Below are 18,424 nucleotides of genomic sequence, written 5' to 3'. Positions count from 1 at the left end.
TCTCAACTCAGAACTTGAGGTTTGGTTTGTAAATGTGTGTGGTTCGCCTTTTATGTAACAAAATTTGTCGATGTTAACCTCCGGTGATCATATGCTCGCTCATATGGTTCCGTGAGCTATGTCTCGATTCGTGTTTGCCAGAAGAACCAAAGAACTTGCTCGCTTTCCAAACCTTGCTTCTAGTTCTTGACCTTGATATTTAGTTTGAATGCAAGTCTTGGCATTGTTAATCTCCGGTGATCATGTTCTCGCTCACATGGTTCCGAGAGCAATGTCACGCCTTGTGTTTAGCTTGTTATTCAAACTCTATATCAAGTCTAACTATTTTCATAGCTAAATCTTCCGATTGATAGCCTATGCCGTGCGTTTCAATCGTGTTTTCGTTGAGAATTGTTAGATGACTTAAGTTACGGACGTTAGTAACTCCATTGCCTTGCCGTTTTTAATTCTTAGTTCAAACTTTTTTTCTAGTAATTTTCATAAGGGCAATTCTCACCTTTCAAAGGAAAACTAAAAGTTGGCCGCCTTAACGCCGGAAACCCTTACATCTAATCCGAACAAGCTATATTCGAGCTCCCTGTGGATCGAGTCGGACTTCATCGCTATACGTTGCAAATCTTTAGTTGTAGTCCGGTTAATAAATAATTGAATTTGACGGTCATTTGGTAAATTTCAACGACTACCGAAAGGGACGCATCAATAGGTTGGCCCTTTTGAATGATATTCTTGCTGGAAAGTACTGATCTCGTTGGGACCCTATCCTGAATCGCTATCCACGAAAATATTTCCACCTTAGGGGGGTAAAGATTCTTCCATAGTGATCCCAAGAGTTGGTTCCGAGAATGACCACTTTGTTCCCATTGGTAGTATACTGACTTGGAAGAAAAGCGTTTATCATTAGTCCATTTCCATTGAAGCACATCCTTCTTGGTTTGATCAAGTGTTACCAAAGCCAGTCTTTGATGTAATTCCTCAGATAGGTTAGTCTCCCACACATTCAACCTCTTCTTTCTAAATTGCAGCTTCCAATACACATTCCCTGACCCTTCCTTCACGGATCTCACCGTGTCCTCTCTTTGGTTCGAGATTAGGAATAGTCTAGGGAAAGCTTGTTTGAGAGTCCTGTCCCCCAGCCAAATGGGGTTCCAAAAGGAAGTGTCCTGCCCAGAATGGATTTGAATCCGAAATCCCTCAGTGAGAATCGAGCCAATACTAGAAGATGGGTCTCCCAAAGAACAAATATCTCTCCAAATGTTGGATATGCGACCTGATCTTGGTAAAGAAGGTAGCCAAGCTTTGTTATCCAGATTATATTTCTGTAGACATTCCATTCTGGACCACCCAGATAACGCTATTTTACGGTCTTTTATTTCCCCAATGATGATTATGATCAAGAACAGTCTGGGGACGATGGTGTGTTTGAGCTTTGAGCGTTCTGAACCTCATTCAAACCCATTTCAAACCCTTCAAACCAGAACCACACGGCCCCAGCAAAACCCAAACTGGCTTACGTCAGTACTGTGCTGACGTACGCCAGTTAACTGCCACGTGTCGGTCATCGACCGTTGACTCAGTTATTACTAGCGCACGCAGGTCAATACATGGCGCACGCCAGTCAAGCCCAGTCAAATCAACTTTATTCAGCCACATGGATGAGACTTTTGTGCCACCCTGACGTGGGCTACAGTCCCTGATGATTACATTCGACTGGCCCGTTCCCCCTCTCTCCTATACCCTCCATCAAGCCAAGTCCCATGCATTTAATGCATGGGAGGCTCTCTCCTAACCTAACCAAGCCTTAACCCAACTGATCACAGCCTTTCCTCAGTCCCTCTCTCCCCTATAAATACCCTTCTTGCATTCATTTGCAAGGGGTTAACCACATTAAAGAGCTAAGACCTCTTTTTCCTCCCTTTCTCTCTCTTCTCCTCCATTGAAAGAGGAAGGAAAGGAGTCATTCAGTCATACACTCCACTGATTCATCCCTCATATTGTTATCATCCACTCTCTACCTCCCCAAATCAAAGCTCAAGTCATCCATCCATCCCAACCAAATGTATACCACCTTTGTGGTTCTTTCTGTTTTCGACCCCTGAGGGGAACTAGTAAGGTCCAGGCTAGTAATCAATACTAGTCCTGGCCTTAAACTGGTAAAATATAACAATCGTGTGAGATGAACAAATGGCGCACGCTGGTAACATAATGACGTACGCCCGTCATGGCAGTATGTGCACTACTGGTGTGGGGATCATTGATCATCGTTTTCGCTTGCTTACATTTTTGTCAATCACCTTAGCATGCTAATAACCAGTCTACTGCTTTCTGTATATTTAGAGTTGCTTAGCTGTAATAGTTAATGCTTACTCCTTATTTGTTTAAAAGGCCTCTGGGATCCTTCTGGTCATGTTCCAGAGCCCAGATGGTGCAAAGCCAAGCACTGGATAAGGAAAATAACTGGCGTACGGTGTCCTTTGACTGGCATACGGTGTCCTTTGACTGGTGTACGGCAGTCTTTCCCAAGATCCAGTGGCTGGCTCTTGCATTTTAGCTTAGTCTTGGCCTCTTTTACGTCCCCACACTGTTTTTGGGGTATTCCGTTGTCTTTTGTGGCTTGAAGCCATTTTATCTGGCTGTAACTGTATATATTCTGCTCTATTAATTGTGTGGTTTGTCCTGGGTGTGCGCTGGTCCTTTTCTAGAGCCCAGAGGGTTGCAAACAAAGACTGTGAGACCAGATAAGTGGAGTACGCCAGTTTGGTGGTGGCATGCGCAGATTGTACCAGCATGCAGTGGTTCGGCCAAAGCATGCTGGTGCAGGGCCTGCTCACTTCCCTCCAGAGCAGCGTACTCCCACTTATTCAGGCTGCTCTCAGTGCTTGTTCTCAATCTATGTTTACTATTGCAAGCAATTTATCCATAAATATTTTATCACATAATTGCAACTTGTTACAGTTTTAACATTCATTAACTGTTCCCCCCTCCCTAACTGGCTAAAAATGATTAAATGAGAGAAAAATGCAAATGATTTATGAAATGCCCGAGTAGAGACCGATCTCCGGATTGGGCGAGAATGGGTGCCATAAAATCCTTCCCCTTTCGTAACCTGGCTCCCGAACCCCAGATATCGAAATTGACGACGGACCGGTCTACGCCTTTTTCAAAATCAAACAAACGTGGCAAACGTTTTTCGAGTTCGGTTCCTTGGGTGCTTTCACCGCTAAAACCCGAGTGACGACTCTGAATCGAAGCGTTTCGCCGCGCTTTTCCCAAAAAGGGCCGCACCCAAATTTTGCATAATAACAAAATTTTCTGGGGCGCGTGCCCATAACTTCCCCCTAATAACTTTGACCCAAAGAGAGTCTTTGTCCTTGTTAAATCACCACCACTATCTGGACAGCAAAGCAAGGTTTTGTTGAATCAACCTTCTAACTCCCAAACCACCAAACTACTTTTTCCTTGCTACTGTTTCCCATTCCAGTAAATGAACCTTCCTCTTTTCCGGTGTATCCCCCCAAAAAAATTGTTTTTGGAGCTTCTCTATAGCTTTTGCCACAGCCATAGGTAGCTTGAACATTGACAGGATATATATTGGCAAGTTGGTAAAAGAAGAGTTAATAAGAGTGAGTCTCCCACCCGTAGAATTAGTTTTCCTTCTCCAAACAGTGAGCCTTTTCTCCATGTTGTCTAAAACTGGTTCCCATGTTTTGATCCGTCTTGGATTAGCTGCCAAGGGAAGACCAAGCTACTCGATGTTATATGAGAAGTTGTATTTGATGTTATATTTGGATTGTTGTGTGAATATTATTTTTGTTTACACAAAAGTGGCTCCCATCGGAATCCATGACAATAAATGATCGTGGGTCTGGACAACATGCATACACCATGCATATGCTATATTGGCCAAATCTTCTTACCCATTTTTTAAAATCAGTACTGCATGCATGGTATACACATGCATGTTTCCCTAGGAATAGGCCCCCCCTGTAATAGTTGTTCCCCCAAGTGCCTCCTTGGTTTTGTGTGCTTGTGTAAGGACTCGTTCCTTCTTGTTTGAGGATTTTGTTCCGTTTGTTACTCGCTCCGTCCTAATTTACTCCTCCCAGGTCTATTCTAATTAGATAAAAAAATTGATTATATTTTTAAATTAGTAATGAATTTTATATCTAATATGAATCATATTTAATAGATCTCAATTTGTTCTATAATACAATATTTTTGAAATTACCTAAAATATTATAAATTACAAGATATAATCAATTGAAAAGTGGCACGAACTCCCAAAAAGAACAATTAAATTAAGATGGAGTGAGTGAGTGTTTACGGAAATCAAGCCTTACTTATGTACATGAGAGTATAAAGGAAACGCAAATTGCACTACATTCTCCCTACAAGCCTTACTTATGTACATGAGAGTATAAAAGAAACACAAATTGCACTACATTCTCCCTACCTTGTTTGAGGATTGCTAGGGTAAATATGTACTGTATATACACAGTGTGAGATTCCAATTTACCCAAGAAATTAATTTCCAAACTTGCACGGAAAATCTCACCAGCTCCATAATCGGGAATAACTCTTTTTTATTGTATTGTTGACCTGCACAAAGATGTGTGGTGTTTAAGAGCATCCTCATTGTGATAAGCAAATGGGTGTAGATAAACAAACTTAATAATAATGCTCAAAAAACACTCAACATTGTAATAAGCAAAGTTATAAGTCTTTTAACAAATAATCAAATTTCATTCATTCCATAACCAAACTTAACAACTTTTACTAATAACCAAAACTCAATAACTTAAAAACACCCCACATTGGAATCGTCTCATCGAGACAAATAATTTGGTGTGGTCGGGTGCGTGATTGGAATTCGTTTGCGATTGGATATGTGCATTGTGTATTGTGGGATTTTTTTATTAGGGATGCAAAAATAACCAATGTGAATGTAGAGGTTGTTAAGTTTAATTATGAACTAAATAGATAATTAAATGCTGACGTGGCACATATTGGTTATTGGTTTTGATTATCCCCATTGCAGATGCTCTAAGAGTGTTAGAGCAAATAAGGACTTACCCTGTTAACTTGTCCTAATTGATTAATTAAGCAAACTAACAATTAAAGAAACTACTCTCCACTATTCTCGACTATCCACGTGCAAGGATAAAAGATGATCGGAAAATGCATATTGCTTTGTCTGCCGCGAGCTCTTGCCTTTTTTCTGTTCTAATTTTGTTAAGGTTCTCTGTACATAGGAGGTTATGGTATTAGCTTAAAGGAGAGAGATCCGATTTGGGTTAGCTGACTACATTTACTTTTATATATCTTCGGTTGTGCTCCATATATGCCTTAATTGTTGGCTGTCTACATTTTTCTGTTAACTTGGCAATACGTGTGGATTTATTTGACCTACGTACCTATTGGAAATAGTTCGAATAAATAAATTGTTTTTTTCTGACCAAATAAGTTGTTTTTCTAATGCTTCAAAGTGCATTTAGTGACGTAGGATTTAGTTTCTCGTTTCGTGAATTATTGATAGTCTAGATAGATGAACTTATTAAACACCCAACCAACTACATAGATGAGGGCCAGCCCAAACACTTAATCATTACAGAAATGCTAAAGGTACAGCAGCGGCTGCTGCACAAACTAGTTCCGCGCCTGTCTCAGGTCCCGCAAAAATGATCGTAGCCGCTCATTTTGTGGCTAAATTTTAAAGCACAGTTGGATTATTCGTAAACACCCTTCCCGATATCGAATTGAGATGATTTTTTATAGGGGACCCTAAACGAAGCATTTTGAACAAAATGAGCGGCTCCGATCATCTTTGCGGGACCCGAGAGGCGCGAAACTGGTCTATGCGCGGCTGCACAGTAGCCGCTACTGTACCTGTAGCAGCGTCCTAATTATTATCCCACATCTTTATGTATTATGTAGTGTCGCAGGAACACTCATGGTTTTTTTCCTTCATTTAGGGAAACAAGATGGCTCCGTATCATCTCCGGTCCATGTTTTGGATCGGAAGAGACAGTCTATTATAACATACACCAGTACCATATCCTGAACCCAACTTTTCTCCAAAACCCGAATTCAAACCCAGCTGATATTGGGCTGTACTGTCTTCGAAAACTTACTATCGCTCAAAAGAAAATAACCAAAGGATGAAATTTTGTCCCAACAAGCCAAACGCCCGACTCCTCTTCTGCAATGGGAGAAAATAGGAACACCACACCTATTTCTGAGACACGGTCATTTCGAAAACAAAGACTGAATTAGCATAGGGGAACAAAATACCAAATCAGGAGGGCAGACGAGGAGAAGCGCTAGGAGGAAAGAACCCAATTTGGGCATTTTTCTCTACGATGTTGAAATAATCAGAGCAGTACTGGAAGGGATCTCAGGAAGGCTAAGTTATTCAACCTATGTAATGAGAATATGTTGGAAGACGAGGAAGTTACGAAGGAGGACAAAACAAATGCGGTGGTAGCTGGCCTCGAACGGCCACAATTTCAATGGTAATTTTGAGCTGGAATGTCCAAGGGATCGGACGACCCCCGACTTTCCAAATCTTACAAGGGTTTTGTAAAACCCACCACCCTCTAGCTGTGTTCCTTTTGGGAACTAAGAATAAAAGGAACAAACTAGAATGAATAAGCAGCAGTCTCCATTTTCAGTCCAGCTACTATGCTGATCCTGTTAGCTTGTTAGGAGGATTGGCGTTATGGTGGATAGATGCAGTAGATGTCGATGATCGTTTCATAAACAAAATAAATATGATGAGGTGTATTATCAAGTAGCCTTCAAACCCTGAACCATGGTTGGGTACGTTTATATATGCTACTGCTAATTACAGAGCAATTGCTCGTGAAAATCAATATCCGTGGTTACGTGTCGGGAATATTAATGAAATCAGCTCAATTTGGGAAAAGCAAGGCGGGAAACAAAGCCATCTTGCCGACAGTTACGGTTGCCTGCTAAGGTATGGTAAAACCAGAAAGGTACATCTTCAACGACCAAGGCATCAGAGGTACGGAAAGGTATGGATCATCTATAATCAAGATCGTAGCACGCAATACTTCATTGGGAGCCTCACCAGTATATATGTAAGAGGGAAACCTTTCGAAAACTGAAGGCATGTCAAAGAGTATTATCCACACGCACGCACGCACATATGGACACATAACCGTATCGTAAACGACAAATCAAAGGCCAAAAGCATAGCCATCGACAAAACTTAAACCGTTTGCTACGACACCTGGGTTTCAAATGATTGGACAAAAGCATAGCCATCGACAAAACTTAACCCGTTTGCTAGATTAACCCTTTGCTTGAGTTTAGAAGAAATCCATGTTTCGAATCCGTATTACCGCCCAAAATATTTCTTCTTGAGGAACATACTCATATCTACCGTAACAAACTAGAGAATTGAAAAAACAAAAAGGAGCAGGTTTCAAGCAATTAAGACTCCCTACAACTTAAACTACAATTATGTGCACTAATTTTACCGAAAAATCCATCTTGAGCGAAGCTCCTAGCGGCATGGCACGACACCTACTTTAAGTCTACCAGTAAATACAGCCACAAGTCCTAAGCATTCATTTCAATACGGCATATTTACCAATAAGCATTGAGAAGCTGCCCATCATCTAAATAAAGAGTTGCATCAAGAAGATCAAAAAAGACAAGAAAGGAAATTTTCCAGACGGATACAGAGTTAAGAGTTCTACAAGCATCAAATGTCTGAAGTGAAGCAGACGACATTTTTTCTGCTATGGATCAAACTACAAAAATTCATGTAAGAGAACTCCGAGTACTAAAAGTAGAAGGCACACAAACCTATGAGACGGTTCCCTCGGGCACGACATCTATCTCAACAATTTTTGATTCTGAGGTCCCTTCATTGCTCGCAATGCCTAAATCAGGATAGTTCCGATGGTTCAGTGAATGCAACCACAAACCCACAGCTCCTTCCTTGTGTTCTGTTGATGCTATATGAGAGTATATATAATTCATTTTAAACTCCTCTGCCTCTGCTGCATAAGCTTTCATAGACACTTCTTCATGACTGTCTTTCCATTTCTGGTTATACGATGCAAAGAAGCACTCATCCAAATATAGCCCAACCTCAGGAGCCGTAGGTACGTTAATGTTAACATCCCTAAAATTTTCAACCCAAAGTTAGAGACAAACAGTTTTCCAATTTCAACTAATGATACAATAATTAAATAAAAAAACACAAGGAAGCTCTTACTGTTGCAGAGCTGTTTCAATTAATGATTCGGGAGCACAATTCCTCATGATTGCAACTGCAAGTCCGACCATCTTCCGGATCTGATGAAGCATGAAGCTCTGCCCTACAACTTCACACTTAACAAACTCCATTCCTTGAACAGTAACTGTGGTTTTCGCATCAAAAGAGATAATGTAGCGCTTTGCTGAGGGATCTTCGGCTTTAGTTCTGGTTGTGAAGTTATGGAAGTTATGAGTCCCCTCATATCGCTTCAAAATTCCATTAAACCTTTCTCTCACCTCCTCCCCATACAAAAATTCACTCCCCTTGACCACATTCTTGGCCCCATTTCCAGACACATCCAAATCACTTCTAATTTTCTTCTCCTCAACACCCAATTCAGGACTCAAAACATCGCCCTCCTCATTACCTGCACAAGGGTTCACACAACCCTTGGCATTCAAATTACCACAATCATGTTCTTCCAAAGAAACCCCATTTTCCCCTTCAACTTCAGACAGCGATACCGAAGGCCCAGGCCCACCGTTCAACGAAATGCCCGTTTCAGCCTTGACTTGGAACGGCATACGCATAGCATCGTCAACCGTGTACCCACTCTCCTCCCCCCGATGCTCCTCCCCACCGACAACACACATACCAATCTCACCTTCAATTTTCTTCCCCAATTCAGGATTCAAATCATCACCCTTATCTGCATTTGGGTTGAAAGTTCGTTTACCCATCACTCCAAAGACTTTACGTCCTCTTTCGGAGCACTCGACGCACTTGACAAGCTCACTTCCGGACCCTAAACTAGCCAAAACACTCTCCCTATCCCTATGACAACAAGGATCCAAAGCAAAAACGGGAACAAGATAAACATACCTCCGCCTATCACAAAACTTCTTAGCATTAAACGACCCCGTTACGCGCTTGTACCCGAAGATGCGAATCTGCTGGGGGAGGTGAGAGTTGAGCCGGTCGATTAGACCGGGCGGGTCGACGTAGAACCGGCCGGAGACGACCTGGCCGACGGCACTGACGCCCTTGTCGGTCCGGGCGGACCGGGCCCAGTCGAAGCGCTTGGGGAGGCCGCGGTCGTGGTCGGGGACGGCGCCGGAGAGGTAGAGGGCTTCTTCGAGGTCGCCCTCGATGGTTTTGGCGCCGGGGTTTTTCTGCATGCCTTGGTAGCCCACGCCGCAGTAGGCGAAGAATATGGCGATTTTGCGCCGCTTGTACCTTGGCTTTGTAGTGGTGGCGTCGGTGGTGGTGGTGGCGTCGTCGTCGTCGGTGGTGGTGGCGGACATTTTGAGTTTTTTGGGGTCGGGTTGTTTGGGGGAAGAGGGAGGGGATTCCATGGTAAGGGCCTAGGGGTGATGTGATGATGAGTAGTAGTAGTGTTTAGTGGTTGTAGTGATTGAGTTTTCCATTTGCAGCAGTTGGATTTTTGGCTGCGAATTGGCTACTTTCCCCGATAAAACCCTAGAAGATAGTAAAACCGTAAAACCCTAGAAATGGAGGGAAGAAGGTACCTGCTTGGCTGCTTTACTTTACCCGGGGACAAATCGCACGTAATTGACAGAATTTTTTTTTTTTTTTCTAGGTGCGGGGATCAGGATGCTTCCAAGCACTACTTGAAAAGCGGGTGCAGGCGATCCGGCCGTTCATCTTGACAATCAATGGTTCGGATTTTTGTCGAGAAATTGACGGTTGAGATTTGTATGTACTCATAATCAATCCGAGTAATCTGTGCCGAGAAGAACGGTCAGATCACCCGCTTATCACCGTGTTGCAGAAATGTATATTTTTTCTGAAAGAGCAAGAACTTCATTAATAAAAGATATTGCAACTTATCGTGTATATCTAATATAATTGGTAAAAACAGAAAGTATTTTTCTATATGAAGATAACAAAAAATCTATGTATCCCCGTTCTTCTAAAATTTTTGTTGCCATATTTTTCATCCCAATATTAATCACTTTTTGTAATTTATTTTTTGTTTTGGATTTTTATCATAATTTTTCAGATTAATTTGTTGTGTCGTCAGAATAAATCAAACACGATCAAACACGATGGAAGAAGAGAAATGGACGTATATGGAAGAAGAGAAATGGAATGAAAAAATAATATAGCACGAATAATAGTTGCCAATAGAAGATGTCTATGTCCGACCCTATCAACGCAATCACCTTCTTGTTGAATTCTTACATTCAAGCAACATAGTGGAAAACATACCCAACAACAGAGTAAACCAGCAGTTGACTTTTAGAGAAACTTCATTAGTTACGTTTTAGAGGAACTTCATTAGTTACGGTAGAACGAATAACCGAACAAGTGACGTTTTTTTTTTTATGTGGTCAGGCTTTTTGATTAGGTTAGAATCGTGGCTGATCAAATGCTTTGTGTGAGTTTTTCGAACCAAGTCATAAGTTTGATGCATTTTAAATCGTCAAAATGGACAAATAAAACGCGATGGATTTAATTGAAATATCTAATTTTGTACAACAAAATCAAAGCATAGGCACAGAAATATGTTGCTCCTATCTCTTTATTCAAAATTTGGGTGGACAAGACTTTTCGGACAAAGAAAGTATTCGAGTTAGATTACCCTATTTGGTTGGGACAAAGAAAAAAGAAAAAAAGTGCCAGTAACGCTAAAGCTAATTTTTAGGTCACGACTGCTTCATTTTTTTCAAAAGTAAATTACATAAAAATAAGGGATTTTGGTAATCTTACCTAGTCATTGGGAGGTTAACCTATTCAGTTACCATTGAGTCGATCTTACTTTCACAACATATTTATCAAGTTGCAACTCCTTCATTTGTGACCATTGCAAGTCATTCAATATATAGTCCAAACATGCCCTTTCTTAACAAGGGAAAGAGAGAGAAAAGAAACTTCCAAGCGCAAGATAATGTAAGCAATGTCATATACGATTTTCATTCTGCTTCACACAGAGCTTCCAAATTTGCAAGTTACTAATAGATATCCAAGCTCAAGATAATGTAAACCATGTCATCTACTATACTTACATTCTGCTTCACACATAGCATTTTGCTTCCAAATTCGATATAAGAGAACTAACTATTTTCATAGGACTCGCTGGATGTTAGAAAAAGTGCTCTATCAAGCAATTATGTGAAGATTTAACGATTCTTGTATATAAGGAACCTGAAAAGCTTATCTAACTCCACATCTGGCATCTGGGAGATCTTTGGCCTTTAAGTAGGCAAAAAAGCTATTGTGAAGCAGCATTATGGAGGGTACGGTTTGAGACCATGAAAGACATGGTGTTCTCTTCTCCTTGAATGTCTCCAAGAAGCCCTACATAGTTATTGTAAAGCATGCAGCATCATGAAGCAAACCAAAAGCCGGTTCTTATCCTCGTTTGTTGAGACCATGAAAGAAACGGTGTTTTCTTCTCCTTGAATGTCTCCGAGAAGCCCTTGACATGACGTAAGGGAAAAATTGCACCTGCATAGTATATCCTTGCATAAATACAAAAACTGCCCATCCAATAAACGATGTGGGAAGAGAGTAATATTTTAAATTTGTTGTGTGATTTTCAAGCATGAAGACAAAATGCCCGTGTTGACCAAGAAAGATTAATGAGTGAACTTCATTTCATTTGATAAATCAAATGGCCATACATAGGACATACTCGTACATGAACTAGCATTTTGCTACAACTGACGGTATATAGATTGTATTGGCTACCATTTGCACTGCTACTTGCAGTGAAGACACATTCTCAGCTTGCTCAGCATAACCGATTATGACGGTCAGGAAAAGAACAAGTAACATACCTGAGAATTGTTACGTATACCATACTCCTGCAAGGCAGAGTTGTCATCTAGTAACTTCTCATTATGGTGGGAAAGGCAAAAGTTCGACCAGACATGCTTCCTGTAAATTCAAAAGGAGGAGATCGCATAATCAGGAAAATGGTTCGAACCTTGAAAATTCAATAGCTAGATTTGTTTTCATGAAGAAAGTTAAAGAGTAGATAAAACCAAAGGGCAAGGAAAATACGAATAACAGCTGCTCAGAGGAGAAGCTATGAGGGTGCCTGAAGTTTAAGAAACAAGTGTACTGAAGGTCACATTACCACAGGAGCACAAATGCTTCAGTTTCTAGAGTGGGGTGCGAGAATGTTAGGATAGCCAATCTGAGACGGATAGCTTCTAGAAATGGGGAGAAAATAGAAACATTTGACTAACTGCCACAATTAAAAAGTGAAGTCTAAATTTGATCCAACAAAAACAGGTTTAGATTTAAAAAGTTGGGAAAAATTTAACTCACCTAAAATATAATGCTAGAAGAATAAATTATGCGAAATATTCCAAGCATCAATGTTGAAAAGCATTTTGTATCAAGAGGCAAGAGCGGCTCTCAACTACTATAATTTTTCCCTTTCTTTAAGATCAGTTAGTACAAATAGTAACCAATTTAATTCCCCTAGCACAAATTATCATCTTTGATTTATAAGAGACAGTTCCGACTTCCAACATCAGCGAGGACATCTCCAGAAACTTTTTTTTTTTTTCATATTGCAAAAACAGAATCATTCGCAAGGACTATATGTGGGGTTGAATGAACTAAAAAGTAGCAAGAGATAAGCCATAGAAACTACTCATATGTCAATTCACAAAACTGCAAAGCTTATATCATGTTGTTTTGACCTTTTAAACACGTTGACAACCCGAATCTATATCTATATATAAATAAACCTACCAAGAAATTTGACGGTGACCCATCTTGGACTGCTCCATGTCATTAATCTTCTTCTTTATTGCAAGTTTCAAATCCTTTACAGTGGAAGAGTTCATCACCACCACATCTACATCAAATGAAAAACTAACCAATCAACAATCATCTGTACATCTTGGTTAAACAGAAAAATAGAGTTTGTGTATTTTAGGTACCTAAGGAAGTGCCGTCTAATTTTAGGATGGTGAGGCGCATGGCGCTGCCGAGTTCCAAGCTGATGAGAGTGTCTACATCCGATAGTGCTGGCTTCTTGGGCACGTCTGCGAGGATAGGATCATCGAGAAGGGTGGCCAGCGCCGAATGCAACCTTGCCTTCTTGATGTTATTGCTATTGTACCCTGTTTCCGCATTAATGTTGTTGTCCTCCTCCTTTGTGCCCACAGTCAGAGACGACTCCTCCATCTCTCTAACAAGATTCCACGTCAATGTATATTTACAGTGCCAACTGCAATTTCAGTTTAACAAATGGTAGCACCTTAGAGATTTTGAACAGCTAGTAATAGTCTAGCTTATTGACAAAGCTTTACATGAAGTTCAAGAATGACCTATACAGTGGCTAGTTATAACAGCTTCCAAATTCGGAGATGGCCAAAATTTGGCAAGCCTCTTTGTCTCTATGGTTTCATGATAGGACCTACATATTGTACTTTCATTTGAGGTATTGCATGAAAAAAAGAGAGAAAAAAATGGGATTTGCACCATTGGAGCAACACTCCTGAAATACGGTAATTTTACAACGCTTTTATAAGTCATACCTACCTTCTACTGGTTGCAACAAAAGTAAATAACAAACGAATCAGTTTGGTTCTACGTATTATTCCTTGGGAAAAGGTTCACATGCAAATACTTTCCCACTTCCTAATTTGGGTGTTCTACGGATACATTTGGGTTTCACTCAAGCATAGTACCAAACAGTGGATGTGCAAACAACGTATCCTGGACTATTCGTCTATCCGTCAACACCACAAATTTGAATCAAACACAGATACTATAAGTAACTGAATTACATACATCCTAAAATCAGTTTACATCTATACATACCTATATATGCTATACACATGTATCTAATACATGGGAGTAAGGAGGAGTGGGAACTTGCCGGAATTTTATCCTATCCGACGAGATAAGCCCGTGGCCAACGTGATGAGTGCCCTCGCTAGTCGCCTAATCTTACACCTCGTTCAGCGACGCCTACTCTGGGTAAAGCTCAAGTCGATTTCCTGCTGTTTGAGGGAAAATCAGGATTTTTTTTTATGGCTTCTTCGATTTCAACAATGCGTTTCGGTACGACTCCCTGCTCCAAAAGAAGAATGCAAACAGATTTTTTATGGGGATTGAAGAAATCTATTGAGAGAGAGAGAGGAATTTGATGGAGAGAGGAGAACGAAGATCTAGTTTTTTTTCGGGTGGGGGTTTCTTAATGGGAAAATAGTTTCTTTGAAGTTCCGTGCATTTTGGCGTGGGAAGAAGGAATATGGAAAGCGTTAACCGTAAACGCGGTTCTATTTGAGTTCTGACCGCAAACTTTTGCTCTCTGATTACCATACACGTTTTTGTTTAAACGCAGTACATATCACGCTTTCCCTATTAATTAAAAAAAGCGCGAACCACAGACACGCTTCTGCTTCAGTTATGGCCACAAAATTTTTCGGCTGGAAACTTTTGCATTTTCCTTGATAAAGGAGTACCACAAGTAGCGGTGACAAATGAAACCCACACCTATGATAAACCCAAATCCACCTACTAGTAAATGGACTGAGTTACCTACTAGAAAATAGACCTAACTCAGTTTATTTATTATTTTGGCATTTACTAGTTGGCTTAGAATGAGTCTCAATTGGGTCAACAAGTCTCTCCGGTTGCTATCCATACTCCACAACTCCAATGGTATCCAATATATTTTCGAGATTTTCATGAATCTTGGAAAATCGAAACTTAACTTAAATTTGAAAGTTTTGTTCTTATTTGAATTTTTTCCGTATTTGTTAATTTTGCGCCAAACTTTTGTGGGTTATTGATTCATATCGACGAGAGGAACCGAAAAAAGTAAATTTTGGCACTTTTACCCAAGTATTTTTGAGAAATAACTACATTTTAGTGAAAAAATGTCATATTTTTGTGCTAAAAAATGGTTATTTCTCAAAATACTTGGGTAAAAGTAAAAAAAAATTTACTTTTCCAATTCTTCTCTCGAGACAAATCAATAACCCATAAAAATTTTGCGCAAAACTAACAAATGCGAAAAAAATTCAAATAAGGATAAAATTTTCAGATTTAAGTTAAATCCAGGAGAACGATTATAGGATTAAACTACTAATCCCAAGGTTCTGAATCCTTGTTCAGTAACACAAAATTTTCCGGGATTATATGAGTTGATTGGGATGAGCATATGGTATTTAAAAAGGGTCCTTCAATGGTTATATCATTCGGGATACACCATTTGCACACTGCGTTGTGCAAGACTCACTACTTATTACCATTGGTACCCAGACCGAAACCTAATCCATCTTTTCTAAGCATTTTTTGACAAAACGAAATATACCAGAAATTGGCCGTCGAAAATTCGAAAGAATCTGATTTTATTCTGAATTAATTTACACAATCAAATCTTGCGCGAGGCTATCATTTGTCGACGCACCAATTAGTAACAGTTTAAACATGTTCACTGAGAGCTCCAGACCCCAGATCCTTAATTAGCAGCATGAGACCGTTAATTATAGGAAAACCAAGAAAAGCTTTTACAAGAAAATTCTACATTTTATGAGGAATCCCTTCAGAATCCAAACATATTATTCATAATAAACAGAAGACATAGAAAACTCAACCATGGTTGATTATCATGTGTAAATTAAACTAACGGACTGGTGAATGGCCCCAACACCCGTCCCGTCTCCTGCCATAAACTAGTAACAAATCAGATGGTATGCAAAACATGATATTCAAATATGTTATCATAGTCTCAACCACGGAGTGAGGGTGGCTATTTCTGCATGTCAACCACCTTCTTCCACGACTCCCGACTTGAAATTTCACCCCACCACCTTGCCACATTCTCCCTGGAAGTAAACAACTCTCCCCTAGCCGTTGCGTTGACCAAATACTGCGTGTTCGGAAGGTGAGAGAGATCGGCCAAAGTGAACTCATCTCCAGCCAAGTACCTATTCTCCGCAAGCCTCTTCTCATACACGTCGAGCACCTTCTTCAGCTTCTCTTCACTCTGCCTTATAAGCCCTTCGTCTTGCTTGATCTTCATTCTTGGAGCAAAGGCTAGCTGAAACACAAGGGCTGAGCTCGGCGGGCTGAAGCTCTGTCCTTCAGCTTCCAGCCACTGGTCAATTGAAGCTTTCTCTAATGGGTTTGTTCCGTAAAGGCCCTTGTTTCCTTGGTTGGCGTATTTTTCTGAGACGTACCGGCAAATGGCTCTTGACTCTAGCATAACATCAACCACATAGAGCACAATTACAACGAAAAACTAAAATCTTTTTTCTTTTGACTGGATTGGTGCCATTAAATCTTGATTCTTGAGTGTGGTAATCATAGCATAGAGCACAAGTTTGACACAGAAAACAAGTCATGATTGGATATAAATCTGGAACAGTTTATGCTGCTTTTTGTGTGAAGACTAATTGGTAGTGAATTAGGGGTATGATTTATTGATGTAAACCATGTTTCAGATTCAACCCAACACACTCGATGGCACATGAAGAATAAATCAAGCACGGACACAAACAAAGAAAGATTTGTACATGGTCAAACTCTGATATAGTATGCAAGGTGGGGCAACAAGACTGAATTACGCTTCACAAACCCAACAAACGCGCATATAAAATTTGGCTAACTAGTAGTCTAGTACGCAATCTTGCACACTCCATTGGATTATATGGTGAAATTTGGTACGAGTTGTGGTTGCAAACATTCTTTGCGAACCACATACATTTTTGTGTCATGCTTTTTCTTGCAAGATTAATAGTGCTAATTTGCGTACGTGTTTGTTTGGTTAGCCCAAGAACTTCACTAGGATCAATCAATTCCGTAAGAGGTAAAAAACCAAGGGAGATTTGAAGGGCAATTACCGAAGAGGGATATGCTTTCATCTTGAAATGCTGGTACTTGGCCGAATGGCTGTTCATGGTAAAGGTAAAAGTGAGACAAACAGACAAGTACACATATAGTAACAGAAACCAGATATAGGTATGAAGCAAGGATTTTGAACCCTGTGCTGTACCATTATCTCAGTAAATCTAGTATACATTAACTGCAATTTTGTTTCGGCTCAAATACCTGTTGTTACTGAGCCATGACAGTACCAAACTATTCTTAAAATTGTCTGAGATAATTTCATATATTAAGTTGAACTTTTCGATGGAAAACTACACTGATATACATTAATTCAAAACAGTACCCGATACATGGCGTCTTAATGAGAAAACTGTGAGTACTTTAGCCAGTATGGTATTCACAATCTTAGCACGAAGTATATGTATCTCCGTAAAGGTAATGTACCTGGATCTTGAGGTAATCTGGCTTCTTGTGTTCCCCTTTGACCATGTTAACTGCAACTAGCTGAAACTCCACTTCTTTTTCGATAAGACAGGCCAGGACCCTCGAGACTGCGGTGGAGAAGGCTGGGCCGTACACTTTGACCGGTGCCGCCATTAGAGGCTAGCTCGACCTCTGATTCTGTTTCTGGATTTTGGGCTTTGGGTTTTCCGCTTAGCTGTGTGCTTTTGTTCTGTTTTCATCCACACAAAAAAGTGCAAAAACTTCCCTCCGCTTTATCGTTTGCTTGCGAGAGTTAAAAGTGGGCAGCTGATTGGGACCACTGAGTTAACCAATTGCAATTTACAGCTAATAAAAGAATTTGGATGCTAAAACAAAGCACAATGCTGTTCTTACAGATTCCACATTTTTTCCCCCTGTTTAGAGGCTTATAAATCTTGAACGTGGCTCCAAGTTGAGCCACAGCACCAGAAAAAGTATCTCTCTGGTCCTCATGCAGGGACAGAGGGAAAGGGGGACATGTGCACCCGCTCGAAACTAAAATAATTTTGTTATATTTTTATATATTTTGCATAATTATGAAATTAAGTGTGCTACTACACATAAACAAGTGCATATATATTGAAAATATACATATAAAATTAGTTTTATGTTTCAATTTCGTCATACGGTGCATTTATACTTGTTGATTTTCGAACTATTTGTCTACTTGGATTGATTTTTTCTTAATTGTACTTATTTTTAACCGTCTAAGAGTAATATTTTAAAATAATATCATTAATAAAACTATATCGATCATTCTAAAACTTGTCGATGTACATGGAAAACATACTCTCAAATTTTGTCTGAAATTTTGTGCTTATTTTTACATAATTTAAGTAAAAGTATGTGTTATATATTTTTGTAGTTTGCATTCCATGCCTTAATTAT

The 18,424-nt window shown here is 40.0% G+C and overlaps 3 protein-coding genes across 7 annotated transcripts; all 3 read right to left on the bottom strand.

The window, feature by feature from the left end:
• Positions 1–7,674: 7,674 nt before the first annotated feature.
• Positions 7,675–9,773, bottom strand: LOC131334508 (uncharacterized). Its single transcript, XM_058369547.1, has 2 exons — positions 8,246–9,773; positions 7,675–8,152 (listed from the first exon to the last, which is right to left on the bottom strand). The coding sequence occupies exons 1-2, from the start codon at positions 9,580–9,582 to the stop codon at positions 7,831–7,833; spliced, it is 1,659 nt and encodes a 552-aa protein (XP_058225530.1). The 5' UTR covers positions 9,583–9,773; the 3' UTR covers positions 7,675–7,830.
• A 1,352-nt stretch (positions 9,774–11,125) lies between these two features.
• Positions 11,126–14,427, bottom strand: LOC131334510 (U11/U12 small nuclear ribonucleoprotein 25 kDa protein). Of its 5 annotated transcripts, none has more exons than XR_009202194.1 (5): positions 13,150–14,024; positions 12,959–13,064; positions 12,031–12,130; positions 11,498–11,698; positions 11,126–11,441 (listed from the first exon to the last, which is right to left on the bottom strand). XR_009202194.1 is itself a non-coding variant. In XM_058369548.1 (5 exons), exons 2-5 carry the CDS (start codon positions 13,394–13,396, stop codon positions 11,603–11,605), a joined length of 549 nt encoding a protein of 182 aa, XP_058225531.1. In that variant the 5' UTR covers positions 13,397–13,439; positions 14,094–14,427; the 3' UTR covers positions 11,126–11,602. The 5 variants fall into 5 exon arrangements, 4 of the variants coding, with proteins under 4 accessions (XP_058225531.1, XP_058225533.1, XP_058225534.1 ...); XM_058369548.1 differs by adding an exon at positions 14,094–14,427 and having other exon boundaries at positions 11,126–11,698; positions 13,150–13,439; XM_058369550.1 differs by adding an exon at positions 14,036–14,383 and having other exon boundaries at positions 11,126–11,698; positions 13,150–13,400.
• A 1,303-nt stretch (positions 14,428–15,730) lies between these two features.
• Positions 15,731–17,894, bottom strand: LOC131334507 (glutathione S-transferase F11-like). The gene is made up of 3 exons (XM_058369546.1): positions 17,498–17,894; positions 17,068–17,116; positions 15,731–16,423 (listed from the first exon to the last, which is right to left on the bottom strand). Exons 1-3 carry the CDS (start codon positions 17,648–17,650, stop codon positions 15,975–15,977), a joined length of 651 nt encoding a protein of 216 aa, XP_058225529.1. The 5' UTR covers positions 17,651–17,894; the 3' UTR covers positions 15,731–15,974.
• Positions 17,895–18,424: the final 530 nt, after the last annotated feature.

The sequence above is a fragment of the Rhododendron vialii genome, chromosome 7a (genome assembly GCF_030253575.1).
Source record: "Rhododendron vialii isolate Sample 1 chromosome 7a, ASM3025357v1".
In the NCBI taxonomy this organism is placed as follows: domain Eukaryota; kingdom Viridiplantae; phylum Streptophyta; class Magnoliopsida; order Ericales; family Ericaceae; genus Rhododendron; species Rhododendron vialii.
This window is presented reverse-complemented; position numbering and strand designations above follow the sequence as displayed.